Source organism: Lagenorhynchus albirostris, chromosome 1 (genome assembly GCF_949774975.1).
Source record: "Lagenorhynchus albirostris chromosome 1, mLagAlb1.1, whole genome shotgun sequence".
Taxonomy (NCBI): Eukaryota; Metazoa; Chordata; class Mammalia; order Artiodactyla; family Delphinidae; genus Lagenorhynchus; species Lagenorhynchus albirostris.
The window spans coordinates 178,169,643-178,189,087 of NC_083095.1; the positions used below are offsets into that span (position 1 = coordinate 178,169,643).

The 19,445-nt window shown below is 39.7% G+C and overlaps 1 protein-coding gene across 1 annotated transcript in view; it reads right to left on the reverse strand.

Annotated features, from left to right (window-relative positions):
• The window catches only part of NEBL (nebulette), a 109,231-nt gene that overhangs the window by 12,196 nt on the left and 77,590 nt on the right, over positions 1–19,445 (reverse strand). Inside the window, exons 23-26 of the mRNA XM_060164890.1 lie at positions 19,116–19,220; positions 17,972–18,143; positions 16,687–16,779; positions 15,306–15,455 (exon numbers count right to left, since the gene is read on the reverse strand). Coding sequence (XP_060020873.1) covers positions 15,306–15,455; positions 16,687–16,779; positions 17,972–18,143; positions 19,116–19,220 — 520 coding nt within the window. The remainder of the gene's footprint in view (positions 1–15,305; positions 15,456–16,686; positions 16,780–17,971; positions 18,144–19,115; positions 19,221–19,445) is intronic.

A 19,445-nucleotide genomic window follows, 5' to 3' on the forward strand; every position in this document is an offset into this window, starting at 1 on the left:
TAGAAATATTTTCTAACACTTGACTATGGTTTTGTCAGCTAATGCATGTCAAAGAACTTAATGAGGTTTTTTTTTTTCCCTAGGACAGAAAAATCTCTATTTAGACAATCACAGGAAAATTGCTAAACTGAACGAAGACATAAACATACAAAAGAAAGTATGAAGATGCTGTCAGTTTTGAAGTAAATATTAAATAATGAGCTAGATCCTAACTAGATCTCATGTAGGCCATGAACCAGGTGGTTGAGCTAACTGGTAATAACATAGGCCCCTGATGTGAACCTTCTTGCTCAAATGGCTTTTGCACATGCCATCAAGAGTTCCATGCCAGGGCCGCAAGTCCTCGTGGCCTGATTCTCTCCACAAGCTACAGTGGGGACTAAATCCACAACAATTATGCCTAATCCAGCAACAAGATGCTATTTTTTAATCTGAGAGAATTCCTAGCACTATAGAAAATGCTTTTCCGTCCCTGCAGTAAACAGAAACAAGCCAGACTGCCTCTAGGTTTTAGTTGTTGGTTTTTAATGATAAGCTGTGAATAGACAACTGCCTAAGAAACAGCCTTGCTACATAAGAAACTATGAATAAACAGACTTTAACATAAAAGTGAAACCAACCATCTACCACTGAGTTAAAACCACCAAGTTTTAGAGACAGGCATAGTCATCACTGTGATATAAAACATTGCTCAAACTTTGGAAGCCATATGTAAAAATAAAAGCAATCATTACTCTATCATATTTTACATTTTCAGCTCCAGTGTGGGCCATGAACTGTGGGAAGGAAAGGAGGAGAGAGGAGGATTCAGGTACTTGCAGTGAGTTTCAACCCTGGCTGCGTATTAAATTCACCTGGGATGTTTTAAAACCATGCTATGTCCAGGTCCCCCAGATTAAATCAGAGTCTCTGGGGTGGGAGTGGGAGGGAGTGGACACTGGTGTTTTATTTTTTAAATCTTCCAAGTGATTCAAATGGGCAGCCACGATGAAGAACAACTAAGCTACTGTTGGTGTCCTTCTTCTCCACCTGACACAAATTTAGAGGCACATGTGACCCTATTTATGCTACTCCCAAATTCCCTCTCTCCCCCTGCAATGGACTAAATGTCTGTATCCTCACAAATTCATATGTTGAAATCCTAACCGCCCCCCCTACGATGTGATGGTCTTTGGAGGTGGGGCCTTTGGGTGATTAGGTCATGAGGGTGGAGCCCTCATGAATGGGATAAGTGTCCTTATGAGAAGAGGCCAGAGAGTTAGCTAGCTCTCCTTCCATCACGTGAGGACACAAGGAGAAGATAGCAGTCTGCAGCCAAGAAGAGGGCCCTCAGCAGACCTGACCATGCTAGCACCCTCATCTCTGCCTTCCAGCCTCCAGGACTGTGGGAAATAAATATGTGTTGTTTCTAATCCACCCAGTCTATGGTATTCTGTTATAGCAGCTGAACAGGCTAAAGCACACACACACACCATGACTTTTTTCTACTTGTGGAGGAAAATGTTTAACCCAGGGCTCAAGAAGCAACCGGGGATTGTGGGAAGAAAGCTGAGCCACGAGGAAGCTCACCACAGGATAACTGGGCAGGGTGGGGGGGGGGGCTACCATTGGACACTCCTGGTGAGGCGAGAGCCACGTGGCACCAGCAACAGGGTGGGGGGGACTAATAAAGTCCCCACTTCCAGGTCACCATCTGAGAGGAAAGGGAGACTGGGCAGCCAAGAACCATCTTTGCAATAATAAAGTCTCCCTTTCCTCCCCAGAGAAGACTTGCTTCCTAACCAGGTCGATACAGATAATGTCTCCCTGTTGGGCAGGTTTGCTAGTGGTCCCCTTACACGATTGCGAGTTTCCTGAGCTTAGCACTTCTCAGCTGTGACAAAGATCCACTGTGTGCTCAGCATCTACCTGCACTTGCTCCCGTGACCCACCGGCCACGGTCTTCCTTGGAACTCAGGGGGTGGAGGGGCGAGGGGAACTGTGGCCACATGAAGCCCATGCTGCCTGCTGTGTCGTGGGTATAGAGGTTTCTTTGTTTTCTTACCAGCTGGGTTTATGAAGGGTGGTGAGACAGCCCTGCAGCTACACCGCACTTAGGGATTGCTTGATCACTTGATTTAACAGTAGCAATCTGTGATTATATTTTCTTTTGTGTGTGATGTTTTCCTGGAGGTAATCGTTAACCCCTTTTATTATTTGCAGTGTTCTAGGCATTTGGGATACATTTTAAAAAATATCTTTGCAAAAACTTATCTCTCAAGCCAATGCTATATTCCTAACAATTTCTCCTTCTAGACTCCCATGTCATCTTTGTTTTAATTTTCCAGTCTTTTATGAATTTTATTACTATAAAGTACTGCAAACCTCCTTTAAGAAAATGCAGTACACATGAAGATGTTTAAGCACCTAGGTATGCGCTTCTGTGAACCTTAATGAGGGAAAGATGTAACATAGAATTCCCAAGGAATACAAAATATGAATATGATAAAATTTGAATAATATAAATGAAATGCTTACAACTAGGAGGACTAACTCAGTTTGCTTGGAACTTTCTCGGGTTTCACACTGAAGGTTCTGCTTCCCAGGAACCTCCTTAGTCTTGGGCAAATTGGCACGGTCGGTCCCTCTCCTTATGCCATGCGGGGCCCTGTGCCTAGAGTGTCACATGTGTGAGCTGGTGGAATCGTCACCCTTTGACAGATGGTAAATGCCCATTTCACAGACAGAGAGTCTGAAGGTTAGCAAGATTCATAACTTGGTCAAAAATATCAGAGCTATGAGGAGCTAGTATTTAAATGCCAACAGTCTGACTCCAGAAACCAAACTCTGGGCTGTACCACACCAAAATGATCATGGAAGAAATGACAAGCTAGCATGAGGTTAATTTACAAATAAGCATTGTGAATTCAGAAATGTGGAAGAGCGCTATGGTCTGGAGAGGAGCTTCTAGGAGCGGGGAGGACCCGACCTAAAGTCGGAAGAGTCCGCATCAACCATGCACTCCTGCCAGTGGGGCAGAAAGGAGTTAGAGGGAGGGAAAGAAGAAGGAAAGAGGTTTAATGGGGAGATATGCAAAGCAGGCTTCTTACGCTCACAGGGGCAACTCTAGTTGTCACTGACTTTTCTGTGGTAAACTCTGGGGTACAAACCCCACAAAAAGTCTCTGTGTCTGTGGTTGATGAGGTGTACCAGGACATCCCTGGAAGGAATTATAGTGAGAACAATTCGTTCACTTTTGGAAAAGCAAGCTCAAATCACAGACAGCAGCATCACTTCTGCAGCAATGGCTTTTAGGTTTCTTCTAAGGGTCATTCTTTGGAGTGTGTGTGTGTGCGCACACGTTTAACCTTTGCTTCTTCTTCCCATTGCCAATACTATCCTACGTTACCTAGGGCGCTCGTCATTCAGTCACCTCATCCTGTATGAATGATTTCAGGTCTACGTTCAAATCACGTCTCCTAGTATGAATCAACCACTTTCCCACTGAGCAGCAAAGGCCCCCATCATGACGCCACCGAACAATTTTCAAGGTCATTCTGTAGAAACTGCCTGAAAAATGTCACTCTCTTGAGTCATTATCAGCATAGTGACAAGCTCTACTCCCACAGACATTCCAAGAATCTAGCTGAAAATACAATTAAGTCCAGGAGACTATTTAACTATTTTCTTCCCTAAACTTAAATGATAGACTTATAATGTTGCTTCAATCAAATATAAGTTGGCTATTTAAAGATTCCTAATTACCTGTTAACCGCAAAAGGAAACATATATAGGTTATGTACTTTTTAGAACCATGCATACATACATTACATCTCACCATTTCATTTATATATTTGGCTTAGTTGTCTCAAGCAAGAACTTCTAAAATATTGTTTTGGGACTCTGCAATTCCTAAATGTTGAAAAAGACACAAAGTTAGTTATATTTTAAATTATCTGCCAGTTACACTTAATTACTCTCGAAAGCCCAGAAAAGCAGTACGTTTTGATTTCAAAGCTGTTTTTTCTCTAGAAAACGTAAGTCTGTGGATGTTCTCTGACAGAACCGAGCTAAGACGTAATGTGGTTTGAATAGAAATACAGCACTTTGGATTGAAGAATGCCTGCTATTTTGCTTCAGAATAATCTAGCCAATTTACTCCTACATTTAGATTTGAATTTCAACTTGCGTAGTTTTTTTCTCAGATTTATTTCTAATTTTTAGCTATCAAAGCCAGAATAAACTCCCCAACTTGTAACCGTAACCCAACCATAAATACAAGCAGGTCTGTCACTGATGGAAAAGGAAATAATTTCTGCCCCAGATTAGAGAGTCTTTAATAATATTCTCATGGCACAGAATCCATATGGCATGTATCTGTGTCTACAGGCATATGTACACGATCCCTCAAAACAAGTCAGAAGGGCTTCCCTGGTGGCGCAGTGGTTGAGAGTCCGCCTGCCGATGCGGGGGACGCGGGTTCGTGCCCCGGTCCGGGAAGATCCCACATGCCGCGGAGCGGCTGGGCCCGTGAGCCATGGCCGCTGAGCCTGCGCGTCCGGAGCCTGTGCTCTGCAACGGGAGAGGCCGCAACAGTGAGAGGCCCGCGCGCCGCAAAAAAAAAAAAAAAAAAAAACAAAAAAAAAAAAACTCAAAAAAGAAAAGAAAGTAATGTACAGTGTAGATATGTATGTGGTTTCCTGACAAGGACTATATAATTTGGGGCAGTTCTTTGATACGATGAAAGCAATAGGATAGCAGGTAGATGGGGACGCTGTTTCCATTTAGGTAAGCCATACCACCGAGACTAGCTTTTACACACAAATTATGCCATGACGGAAAAGTCAGCTCATAGCAAATCCCAATTTTCCTCAGTGACCACTACTGCTGGTATTGTGTAAATCAATCTTATACAGCAAGATTCATCATCATTCAAGTACAGTGAAAGAAAATCTCATGACACGATTGAAGAGGTAATTCTGTAAATACTTGCTGGATTGATATACATAATATATTCTCAAAGACTTAAAACTGGACTATGCATTTAGTTTATTCTCGCACTAATCAATTCAGATACTGACCCTTAAGGAATACCATCAATCCACGAGGAGTTCTTGAATAGTTTTACATTAGACTCCCCTAGCAATAACCCACACTAAATATCACATCTAGACATGTCTCAGTATTGATTACGTTTGTGAATGAGCAGGTATATTTTCTTCAACCAATGAACATTTATGAAACTAACTCAATGTGTTCCTGACATGATCTGAAGATAGGGACATGTGGGGAAATGAGTGTTAAAGGATTGTCTGGCTTTCCCAGAGCCCAAGCTCTAAGTTCAAGGTGAGTGGCAGGGACTGGTGAAATAGGCAGGTATGAAGAATCACAGGCAGGTAGGGAGGTGAGCAACGGGTCATTGTGATCAAAGGCACACAAGTGTAAGGACCTTGAAACAGGGTCTAGGAAAGAGCTTGACAGAGAGACTAGTAAACAATAAGTTCGGTACACATGGGCCAGGTATATGGCATAAGATCAAGATCAAGAACCAGAATGTATGAGAAATGCAGCATGGACAGATCAGGAAGATTTGGGGGGAGGGAGATCAGACAATAAGAAATAGGAAGTCTGGTCACAAGAGAAACAGCACGTGACAACGAGGCCAGGCAACAGGAGCTAATGAGCAAACGAAAGGCAGAAACTCGATACATCGCCCAGCTGTATCAGCCCGTGGACATCTTAAGTAGTTCCTGTAAAGTCAGGATCCAACCCTCATGACCTACTAGCCTGGGGCTTGGGGCGGGAGGATGTGGGCACCTAGATGAAATAGGAAGTTGGGGGAGAACAGGGAAATTCGTGACTACAAAGATAACATTAAGACTTGACTGTTTTATGTGTAAGACAGAAATGTAAATATACGTACACTCAGTCTAGTATCCAACCTGGACATCAATTTTGAGCCATAAAAAACAAAAACTACCATTTCCATTTTCATTGCCAATGTTTAACAGTACCTAATAATAAATAATAAACAAAATAAGAAATAAAAATCCAAGAATACCTATTCGCTCCTTTACATGTATGCCACTTACGATTTATAAAGCTCTTCCAAAGTTTACTCATTTGACACATATGCTATAGCCACATTTATATCCTTCCCTTCTCTTTTTCCCAATCAGCTCAGCTTCACAGGAAATATATTTTTAAAGTTTTATTGTTTGCTACTTTAAGTGTCAGATGGTTCTCCTTCAGACACATATGGAACCCTTTGATTTGATTTTGGCAAATCAATGAAAGACACATGTGCATCTTGGAACAAGTGCTATTCATTAGTATTTGATCCTTTCCCCAACTTCACACTCAGAAAAGGAAACTTATGACGTTTCTTTCATTCCAAGTCTATTGATACTAGGAATATGAGCTTCTCTAAGGACTTCAAGTTCAGTCAGTCCTGAACCTTTTTCTTGGGGGAGTAACAGAACTAACTAAAAGTTTCTAACAATTTACATTGTGCGCTTTTTTTCTAGGCTAGATGTACTGCCTAGATGGCTAAATATAATTGTCATATTCTACTAATTGGATTTCATATTATAAAGGAATCATTGTTTTCCTATAGATTAGTTTTAATCACAGAAATTTTGTATTTCAATCATCAACTCCTTAAATCTTCCTAAACTTAAATGAAGATACTAAACCATCACTTTTTTGACAGATGCTAGCAAACGTCTCAAATTTCGATCGGAAATAACAGTCAAATATAGAAGGGAAATAATACAACTGGGATTCTCATACTGAATGTATTTTATTTACAGAAGTCAGGCTGGGAAGGAGTTGGATTTTTTTCAAGGGATTGGGGGTTGTCAATCAGTAATCAGAAAATGGAATTAGTGGCGAATATAGAATTACTGGATAGTTTATTTCAAATGATGGCAAAGAGTTTAAAATTTGGAGTGTATTTTCTTGTAGGTTGTTCTGGTTATCTAATTTTAAAATTGAAAATCACCGAAAGCCAATAACATGAACTTGGGACAGAATGGCGTCTATAAATCATAAGACATAGATTTTCAATGGCAAAAGAGAATCAACAGAAAAATTAATGTGAATACTGGGCAAAGGATTATGACTTTATGGACACTTGTCATATTAAAAGAGATTTGGAAACAGTGCTGGTTGGATACAATCCATCCCCTTCAAAATATATTAGTAGTTTATTATTGTGCCTGCGTTTAACATTTCTGTTCCCCGTTTCATTGCAAATTCAGCTTTTAATGACAGCTATCGCCCTTAGGAGCTTAAGGCAGATCCTAGCGGTCTTCGCTGAGCCTAGGAAAGCGATGGCTTGCTTTTGCTCTTCACTGAGCACCCGCGGTCCTGTGCCAGGCTCTGGAAGGAAAGCCACATGGTACATTCTATTCTCTATCTCCATGGAGTTCATGATTGAACAATAAACTAGAGTACACTGAGACAGAAGCCATGAAAGGTATGAATTTCAGAATTCTGATGGGCACTTCTACGCTATTGAGTCCCTACTGAGGACAGACGTCCTCAATAAACAAACAAAACACTGAGAGAGAAGTATTTATACGAGAACGGAAGTGTTAACGTAGGAATAATTTACTGATTTCTTGGTTCTGAAAGGTAATTAGCTGACTCAGGTTTTGTAATAAACACAGGTCACAATGTTACATGCTGGTGATTAATCCTTCATGACTGCTTTTTAAAAAGTTATAATAAGGATTATTATTGCACTGTTACTCTCAGGTCAAAGTAACTTTAATTAGACACTAATAAATTAAAGACTAATGCCAAGTTTTAGTGAGTTAACACATGCAACAAAGCTGTTTCTTTATATTTCAGATCAGATTTAATTTGAATATATTTATATATTTAACAATATTTACTGAGTGTCTAATACAAGTACTGTTCTAGGTGCTAGATATAGAATAGAGAACCAAGCATGTGGAAAGAGTCTGTTCTAACAGAGTTGATGTTCTGGGGGAAACATAGACACTACACAAACTAATTAATACATAATGAAATGTCAGGTAGTAAAAAAGAGTTATGAATCCTACTCAGAAGTAGGATTGCTGGACCAGATCTGGAACATTTTGGAGAACCTCCATACTGTTTTCCATAGTGGCTGCACCATTCTACATCCCCACCAACAGTGTGTGAGAGTTCCAATTTCTCCACTTTGTCACCAACTCTTATCTTTTTTTGGTTTGGGTTTTGTTTTGGTAATAGCCATCCTAACAGATGAGGTGATATCTCATTTGATCTTGAAGAGATCTGCATTTCACTGATCTCTAAGAGACATCTGTAGTCCCTTGTTCACTGCAGCCAGACGTGCATGCAACCCAAATGACTACTGGCAGGTGAATGGAAAAAGAAAATGTGGCATACACACACAATGGACTATTATCCAGCCTTAAAAAAGAAGGAAATCATGCCATTTGCAGCAACATGGATGAACCTACAGGACATTATACTAAGCAAATAGAAGGGCAAATACTGCATGATTCTACTTAGATGAGGTACCTAAAACAGTCAAACTCACAGAGCAAAGAATAGAATGGCAGCTGCTAAGGGCTGGGGGCTTAACATGCTCTTTCCTTATTTTTACTGTTAGGTATTTTCTATTTTCTTTCCACTCTTGAAGAGGCAACTTTCTTTCTCTTTCACCAAACCTGTACCTCACCTACTTTCCAACACCTCTTTCAATACTTACTTCCCAGGCTTCCCTGGTGGTGCAGGGGCTCAAGATATGCCAAAACACACCAGGTTTCCAATGTGCTGTGTTCTCTCTCATATGCTACCTCTCTTCCTAAAACACTTCTTTCCCATTTCTCTGCCTGGCTAATTCTAACTCTTTATATTACTCTATCATAATGCCTTCCTGAGCACAATGGATTTATGTATCTGGTTCACCCACTAGAATGCAAGTTCTCTGAAAACAATAAGTATATTTTTTGTTGCTGTTGTTTCCAGCATCTCACACATATGGGAAATACTGGATAAATGTTTGGTGAATAAACAGATGGAGTTATGGGTGTTTACCAGGGCTACTGGCTACCTAATTGGTGCACTGCCCTCTTGTCACGCCTATGGACAACAACTGAGAGTTCCAGGATGTACTGAAGCACCTCTTGCAACCTAACCTCTTTTGAGGACATATTACATGGGATGGGGTGCTATAAGCACAGCACAGCTGGGGCTGTCCTAGAACTCAGAAACTTGTTTTCCACCAGTTAAGGCAGGACTAGGTCATACCAATAAGATTCTTTCACAGCAGAATGGAAAAGTTCACAAGGTTGGAACACTGACAATGTCTGCTTTGAAAAGTGCATCTGGTTTTCCTCCCCATCACACCCCCAGCCACTTTATGCTCCAGAGGAAAACAGAAACACATAAAATACCTGAAGCAAAACTGAACCCAAGTTCAAACTGAGAAGGGTAAATATTGGGTGAGATGGCAAACACATGAGAATACCAGCGATACAAAACACTGTGAATTAAGGAAAACCAAAGGAATACAAAGCAGTACCAGAAGGCAAATACATGTTGCTGGTAAGTGACCTAAAGACAAACACAGAGATCAAAGAAAACCTCACAGTGAAATGAGCAGAAACCATCAGGATTGTTTCCACTCAAGGAACTGTGTGTCAAGTGAAAATAAGTTAACCTAATCTAATACCAAAAGTCAATAAAGGTAATTTCAAATAATACTATGCAAGAATCAAAACAAAATTAGATGAAATTGAAATAAAAGCCTCCTTTATTGAATTGAAGTAACACAGTAGATATGGAAAATGCAAACCCTTCGGTAATGTAATACCTCAGATAGTAGACCCAAAACTAAAGAAAGTCCAAAATAATCACATAAGACAATGAAAATATTCAGCAATCAAAGCAAGATGGGAAAACATCATGAGAAATGCATAACTAAAACAATGATAAAAATGTAAAGGAGAAGGCTTTTATGTTAATGCTCATGAAAACCAAATGTGAATGATGAAAACTTTGTACTTCTGCCTCAAGGAAATGAGCTGATTGTTTAACCCTTCGTCCTAACAAGCTAAATTTCCTGTAACTCAGAAAAAAGGACCCTGAAACTATGACTCTCATAACTGCCCAGCCATTTAATTCAAAAAGTAGAACAGGTCACCTTCAGGACATAAACACATTCTCATACATAGAAAGAAGAGAAAGAAAAAGGAGTTTATTTAATTCATGGCACTTAGCTTAGGAAATGTAAAGTATCTTAGAATAGAAAAGCTACTTGTTCTACATCCTTCTTGTTACAGATGTGGAATCCGAGCTTGATAAGGTTAGGTGACCGCCTGAGAACCCAGACCAAGCAGTGGGAGAGCAGGATGGTCTCTTGCCCCCACACAGTGTTCTGTCCACCACGGGACCGCGCTGCCACACACGTCACCTCAAAGGCGGGAAGACGGCCCAACATTAAAGGACACCTTTCTAGGACATAACACATTTTATCATATAAAATTCCAATCTAAATTTAAAGAAATCAATAAAATCTGGAAAAAAGGGCTTCCCTGGTGGCACAGTGGTTAAGAATCTGCCTGCCAATGAAGGCGACATGGGTTCAAGCCCTGGTCCAGGAAGATCCCACATGCCGCGAAGCAATGAAGCCCGTGCGCCACAACTGCTGAGCCTGTGCTCTAGAGTCTGCGAGCCACAACTACTGAACCCACGCACCTAGAGCCCGTGCTCCACAACAAGAGAAGCCACCGCAATGAGAAGCCCGCGCACCCCAACGAAGAGTAGCCCCTGCTCGCCGCAACTAGAGAAAGCCTGCGTGCAGCAACGAAGACCCAATGCAGCCAAAAATAAATAAGTAAAGTAAATAAATTTTAAAAAATCATATTAAAAAGCTATTAATGAGATTTAAAATAATTGTAAGAAAAAAAGATGGCATCTCTCAATACGAACATTACCTGTTTTTCTTCATCTTACCACTAACAAGTATTGTTCTAAAATTCTTTCCAATTTCTAGAATAGTATTTAAATAAATGCATATGATTAACTAAGGACAGTAAAGGTTTTCATCAAACAGCTGTCATCACCATAAAAGTTTCCTCCTTCTATGGAGTCACTCAGCATCTCATTACCAGGGCCCAGTGTAATACACATTTCAAAGGGGACCCCAAATTTCAAAGCAACCAAGACATCATGGAGACTACTTCTTTGCCTCCCGACCAGAAAAGAAAACACCCTGGGAATGTTTCCACTTTAGGGTTTTTTTGTTCAGCTATGCTTTAATGTCACTGAAACATATCAAAACATCATCAAAACAAAAATGGAAGAATTTTCTTGAAAGGCTTCCACAATAGAATTTTAATTTTTAAAAAAACTCACATGTATTTGTATATTCAGTTCTAATTTTTAAGATATTAATTTCTGTACACCTACAATTATTACAATGTATTACTACAATAATACAATGTTGTATGTCAATTATATTTCAATTTGTTTAAAAAGTGAAGTGGCATGAGTGGAAAAAAATATTACTTTGACCATTTCATTCATTCACCAAATATTTGCTGAGTGCTTATTCTAAGAGCTGGAGATAGAGTAGTATACAAAATAGTCAATATCCCAGCCATTGTGGGGCGTCTATCCCAGTGAGGCAGAGGCAGACAAGCAGATAAACAAATAAATACATATTTCAGGTGTCAAGTGCTATGAAGAAAGAATAAAGGGACAGACAGAATGGGAAGGGGTGCTGTCTTATCTCTGGTAGTTAGAGAGGGTCTCTCTGATAAAGTGACATCTGAGCAGAAACATGAAGCAAAACGGATCCAGGCAAGCACATGCCTTGGGTGTGGCAGGAGGGCGAGTGTTCCAAGCAGGGGGAACAGCAGATGTGAAGGCCCAGGGTGGGTGCTTTCTTGGAAGATGTGAGTAAAGCAGGGAGACCAGGATGGCGGGAGTGGACGAGTCTACCAAAAATGGAAGCAAATGGTTCAGGGCGGCAGTCAGGGCTCATATCAGGTGCAGGCCCTGGAAGGCAACGGTAAGGATTTGGGATATACCCCAAATGAAATGGTAGCAAAAGAATGACATGATCTAACTTGTGTTTCAAAGAGATGCTCTGGTTGCCACGTGGAGAACAGACCAGGGCAGAGGGTTGGTGGCTCAGGGTGGAAAGAGCAGAAGCAGAAAACTAGTCTGGAAGCTTCTGTGATGACCCGAGGGAGAGAGGGCAGTAGCTGAAAACAAGCGGCGAGGGCAGAGGTGGGCACAAGGGTCAGATTCTGGATATATTTTTCCCGGGAGAGCTGACAAGATTTGCTAATGGTCTGGATGTGGATGGGAGTAAAAGACAAGTGTGGAGGATGATTCCTAAGAGTCTGAAGTCCGTATCTGGAGAGCCGCAGGTGCTACTTAGCAAGCTGGGAAGCCTGGAAAAGCAGCAGATGTTGCGGGGAAGGTGGGAAGGTGGTTTTGGACTTACTAGGTTAGATGCGTCACTGATCATTTGAATACAGACAGACATAAAGTACCGATCAGTAGAATGTGATGTGCTTCACTTAAGATAAATAGAATTTGGAGCATATTCCCAGATATTCTAAAATCTTTTTGAATTAACTCAGACACCCTGTGGGTATGCCACCACTCGTGTTAAGGTTATAAAACTTACTGGTGCATCTTTACTTTTGCTTCATACCTCAATATCGTTTCCAAAACTGGAAATGTCACCGAACACAGGCCTTGTAACAGGTAACTGAGAAATGACAGGTTATAAATGCCTGCGAGGAGTCAGCTTTTCTTACAAGGCATTATTTAAGCTACTGAGACACTCCTTCCTGTCAAAAAATCTCCCCCTACCACCTTCATGGAGTCTGAAATTCCTCCACTTCAAAAAATGTAATCATTCCCTCTTAACCATGCGTTACTCTTCCCCAAATTCTTGTATAAGTGCAAGAATATTTATGTGTACTTTCTTTTAATGGAGACTTGTCTTATGCAGTTTGGCATAGTGTAGGGTCCTCTTGCTAGAAATACTTAGGAAGAAAAGGAGTGGTGGCTTGAGAGGAGAAAGGGGAGATAAACCAACAGCAGTAGGTTTTTAGAATGCAGCCTTAGAGGAGCCAGTGGAATTGGAGACGCGCGAATCTGGCGTGGAAGGAGCTGGGGAACCTGCCAGAGGGGTCTCAAATTCTCGTTCTCTGCGTAGATTCATCCAAGACCCGATCACGGACACAGGTGATGACTTCTGCATTTATCTGCAGTGCAGCCTCCTCCTGTGGACTCTGACTGCCTGCTCGATGCCTCCATTTGAATGTCTCTTTGATGCACCACTTCTGTGCTCTGTTCTCTCAAGGAGAAACATTATTTTCCCAAAGCCCCCTTGGCCTAGTTAACTTCCATTTAGCATTCACATCTCAGCTCAAATCTTCCTTCCCTGGGGAAGGCTTCCTTGACATTGAAGCCAGATGGAGTCCCCCCCTCTTTGTGGCCCCCATGGCCTCCCCTCAGAGCACTTACTCAGTCCATAATTATATATTACTTGGGTAAGTATCTGCTCAATGTCAGGGTCCCCCGCCCCAGACTCCAAGCGCCTTAGAGCAGATGCATATCTCTGCTGCTCAATGTTGTATGTATTGCCAGACCCGAGCTCTTGGCTGGTGTACAAAGAGCACTCAAACATTTGGTGAATAAATGAATGAATGCCTTGTTTGTGCGTACAGACGTGAAGTAAAAGGGTCCCTGACGCAGCGAACACTAAGGTGCGTCGCATTTGCGAGAGACATCAGCTCCAGTACACTGAGCTGAGTAAAGTTAAATAAGGTTGATCGAAATTTGTTCTCGTATTTGCTTTGGGTTTTATTTATCTCATCAGGCATCAACATTATTCTGTACCTCTAGAGCCACTGAAGGGAGAAATCAACAACCCTAAGTCCAAAAAAAAAAAAGTTACTGAATCCTTTGTTAGATAAGCAGACACATGTCTGTAGTAGTTGCCAGAGGTTGGGGGGTGCGGGAGGTAGGGAGAGATTGGTAAAAGGGTACAAATTTTCAGCTATACAGTGAATAAGGTCCAAGGATCTAAAGAATAACACAGTGACTATAGCTGATAACACTGTATTGTATAGATGAAATTTGCTGACAGAGTAGAACTTACGTGTTCTTGCCAAAAAAAAAAGAAAATAAAGGAAGAAAAAAGGTAAATCCGTGAGGTAATGGATGTGTTAACTAACTAGGTGGGGGGACATCTTTTCACAACGTACACATATATCAAACCACCACGATGTACACTTTAAATATCTTACAATTTTATATGTCAATTATACCTCAACAAATCTGAAATTTAAGAAAAGAAAAACTTTTCTACCAAGGTAGGGCCAGTCTGAACGTATAATTTAAGACGTATTGACTATAACTGATTTTATCCTCATAGGTGCTTTCCTATGAATGCAAAAAACAATTACTCAACTACAAGAGATTTCATAGTTTCATCAGGTCCTCAGTCCCATTACATTTTCCCCCAAGATGTTCAACTGCTCAACTTCAAAATCTCCTGCCTCAGGGATTTCAGCCCTATGGACTTGGGCTGAAAAGGAAATTTCGTTTTCCTTTTGTTCTTCTGTGCTCGCTACTCTCTGCCTCCCCATGTCACTAAGCCGTAGCTATACCTCAGTCTCAACCTTTAACAACAGCTTTATCAGAAGGAGTAGTTAACATCCAAAACAATTTCAACTACCAATTTCTAGACCTAACCCACCAGCTTGGATGCAGAAAACAGGAGAAGGTAGAGGAAAAGTATGGTTATATAAAATACAGAGAAGATTATTAACAATCAACAGTATTTTCCATTGAAAAAAATCTCATATCCCAAGTACATACCCCATTTCTTTTTGGCAAGATCTAACTCTGTCTGCAGCTATATATCAATATTTAAACACACAAATTCATAGCAACCTCTTAGCCACTCAAATATAACCGTAAGATTGATTTTCCTTAATGGAAATGAGATACGAACTCCGTAGAACTCAAGTTTCCACTCTGGCTGTGTATATTCATCACATACAACTCCTGTGAAACAAACTCACGTAGCAGATCCCAAGACGCTGTTGTCATTAAAGATCCATTTGTAGCAAAAACAGTGAAGTAAGACAGGAAAAACAAGCATGCAAAAATGCAAATTAGTAGTTAAAAAAAAAAAAAGACTTAACTTTCTAAACACAATTTAAAATGTTCAGATACACCCAGGCCAAACGCTTGCACAAAAGTGACAAATTTGTTAAAGACACGCTGTGGCACATTAAAAAAAATTTCTGAGAGTGGTTAACGTCTGATACCTCCTTCATCAGACGGTCTTGTTACCTCACTGCAGCACGAAAAGCTAGGGTAAATCTCGGATATTTCTGATTTGTCATCTCCCAGACCTGTACCAAAAGTACTGCTCGAATGAGATCGAGACCGTTGTCTCCTATAATGATTCGCCTTTTCTATATTGGAGGGAAAATATTCATACTTGTGATGAAGTGACTTGAAGAACAAAGGAAACAAAAAAATTACTTAAAAATGTAACAAGGAAGACAAAGAATCCCTTATTAAATTGCAATCCAAAAGCTCAGGTATTAGAAATTCTAGTCACCTATTCCCAAACTTCAGCACACATTGCATCAACTATATAAATGACTTAATGATCATTCATACTCATTTCTTGTCTCAATTTTAAAGGAGAGATGAGGGATGGGAAATTGACAAGAACTAAGAAAACACTGGCAAACTAGTAAACTTCTATCAAACAAAAGGTTTGGTTATAAATAATTCTTTTCAAATATCACCAAGGATACAGCATCTGTTGCCTTTATTTTTAGAAAATTAAATACAATTTGGCTGATTACGTGGATCAAATTAACTATACAAATATTAGAATCGCTACTTTGCCTTGGGCTTTCACTTTTGTTAATGTCGGCAATTAAACGTGGAGTTAGAAATCAGGGGGCAGAGCAAGCCCTAAATGATATATCTATTTATATTTTTAAAATACTTGCATAACTGTCAAATCTTCGGTTTGCTAAATGTGGTCTGAAAGTCTGAAAAGTCAACCCATGCTATCACTATACCCAAACATCCAAACCATTTGGGTTTTGCTTTTAATTGTAAACATGCAGTCTAAGTTAAAAGCCAAATAAACTTCCTAGGTAAACGACAGATTTTGCATTTTCTAAAAACCCAGAGATAAATGTTAAGGATACTTGAAAATCTATTTTAAGACATTTATGATACTATATAGAAAATCTCCCCACTGTTTTACATAGAATTCTTTAAATTAAAGAAGTCTTTAAATTAAAGAACTATACCTTTAAAATGTTGTGTTTTTCATGAAACAAATCTCCTTTATGTCTTAGCAGTTTAGTGCAGTCCAAATGGCTGCATTTGAAAGCCCAGAAAACCTCTAAAATCATATTCACTAATAAAAAGATGTAAGTAAGCTCTAGACACCTTTCAAATAAATCTAGAACAAACTAATCTAGGATATATTAAAAAGCCCTTTGGCAAGTTTTGTTTTCATAAATGATTAAATAGCACAGCAACTCTGTCAGTTTTTCAAATCCCAAACTTAAAAATTTACACTACACAAACGGCACAATGAACCTCCACAGCTCACAGTAGCTTCACTTTGAGGACAAAACCACGTAAATGGGGAGGAACTCAAAATGTAAGCAGTACCAGAGAGCATATGTAGACTTCTAGACTGAATATTGTCTTCCAGGGGATCAATGTCGAAGATGGAGCCAGGATCTGTGCGCCAAACTTTGAGGTCTTTTACCAAAGGAAGAAATCAACAAATCAAGAATGAATAAAAAAAGTCAGCACCCAAGAGAGTCAAGCAAAAGTCTGAAAAGGGGCGTATGCAAAAAGCAAGCATGTAATAGGCAAACCCACTGTACAGCCTACTTCAGAGAACAAAGGGATATTCACACTCACTGGATTTGCTAAGAAAACTTTGTGATCAAATTTAAGTTGCCTAGTTCATTGACGTTCCATGGGGAGCCTGCGAATCATCACCCAACACACGTGCACGCCAGACAACTCCCTGCATCCCTGAACCCTCACCACTCGTGCTCTCCACACACTGAAACAGGTAAAACGTTGGGTTAAAACTCCTGATTAAGGACATGTGAGTAATTCATAAGAAGCAACTAAAAGGTTTTTGTCTAAGAAAACAAAATAAAAATCAAAAACTTCTCCCCCTACAACAGAAACAAATGTTGAACACATTGAAAAATTAGTAAAAATTTCAGGTATTAGAAATTCTAGTCACCTATTCCCAAACTTCAGCACAGAAATTACTAAAAATTTCCTTTCTAGCCCTGCCTTAGATTTTAGTATAAGCCTTGCTCTGTCACCATTCAACACTATGTTCCTAAGATTTTCCCAGGCTGACAAGAAGGAACAGCAGGACGAGAGGTTCCTTCCTCTCTGATTTGTGAGACTTTCAGACAGCTCTCGATTCTCCCAGTTCAGAGATAATATTAAAAAATATATAAGCTATTCATATTGCGGAAATCATCAGAATCTCTCTGGCATGTCTATTTGCGGTAAAAGGACGTAAATGGGATTACTTCTGTTATGTCACCCATGCAGACAATGTCTGCAGTACAATTATACAGTACATAAGCTAAAGGGAAACAAAAAAATTGCTCATCCTTCATTATCACCCATGTCTGATATCTGGGCTTCTTTGCATAACAAGTAGGAACACTCTTAAGACCAGAAGGTTATTAAAGACAGAGGACGTCCAACAACAGAATGGATTTGCAATGATACCTGGCAAAGGCCATGAATCCCATCCAACATGGTGTCAAACAATATTACCTGTGGTCCACTTTCACCTGGGCACCACCTCAAGCATTTGAGGAGGAGTCCGATGAATAAGGAAGCGAATTTTAAAGCCAGGGCAAGCACGATCTTTTTGACTGTGCAGACTTGCCAAGCAGGCCCGTCAGCTTACCAACGATGATTCCTGGTCTCCTGTCCATCTCCACGATGTGAGGATGGACACCTTTATAGGCAGCATCGCTGACGACCTGGGTGTTCTTCCTCACTCGCTCTGTCACGGGGTCATCCACAACAGGAGTAAAGCCCCTTCCCTTTGTCTTCTCAAAATCTTCATGATATTTCACCTGAAAAAGGGAAAAACCATATTAACTCAAACTGAAATTTCCTGATTGTTACACAACTCACAAAATTTTGATATAACGACGGTTGTCACTGTACCAGCTGCACCTATTTTCTACATAGATGTATCTTTTCCAATTATTCCAAAAATAATGTCTGAAACTTCAGTTTCCTAGCATCAGAAATCAAGCTGACATTTTCACAATGTTTTTCATCATTACGGTTAGCAGCTCTTTTAATATACAAACCTGTATATCAGTAAGAAGTGTTAAAAAGATATATTTTTAAAATCCTGGTTACTTCCTAAAACGAACTCACTTAGGTATAAATTAATATCCTATCTCTTAAACTTTAGTATGCAATAAAATGATAAGGTATTTCTACACAATTATTCAAGAAAACCATATTATTTAAAATTAGATTGAGAGTTACCAATAATTATATATATATATTTTTGTATATAATTACAAAAACATATATATATTTCAAAACATGTTTTTCATGTTCTGAAATTGGATTAAGGTGATGGTTGTTCAACTCTGTAAATTATACTAGAAACCACTGAATTGTATACTTTAAATGAGTGAACTTTATGGTATATAAAATACATCTCATGAAACTGTTCTTAAAAAATACATATTTTTATATTCCTTAAACATTTAAACACACCAAACTCAACCTTAAAATGAACTGAAGAGAAGTCCAACCAAATATCTTTCATAAAGTACATTTACAGTAGTCACGTTAGAAATAAAAAACACACCCAAAAAGTCAGTGAGAAAAATTATTTTATTAGACTAAATATTTTCATTACATTTCAGTGTGATTAGAAAGCTCCCCCCCAGAGGACGGGCCCATCAGCCTTTCCATGCTTTGTTAGTTATCCAGATTAATGGTGAACAACGCCATCAGTGCATTGGGTGGCACCATTCCTTAGTATGTTTTAGTCACAGATGGAGGACCTGGTTGGACCCTACCATTGAAATATGATTTTGAGCTTCTTTGACATGTCTGAGACCAGGTGTATCTAAAATCAGACTTGGTCTACCTTTCATCTGTCTCTGGTCCTGGGTATATTTTACCTGCAAAGTAAATAGTAGAATATACTTAAAAATAAGACAATTATAATTGAAAAAAAATTACATAACTTTTTCAAGTTTCCCAAGTGAGTGAAACATATACAACGTATCGTGAATTACTTCCCAGGTAACTTGTTTGGTGAATTACATTTCGTTCTAGAATAACAATCTAAAATTTTACTCTCGAGATGGTCTCCTTTAAAGGCTGCAGCCAAGATGACCTAAATC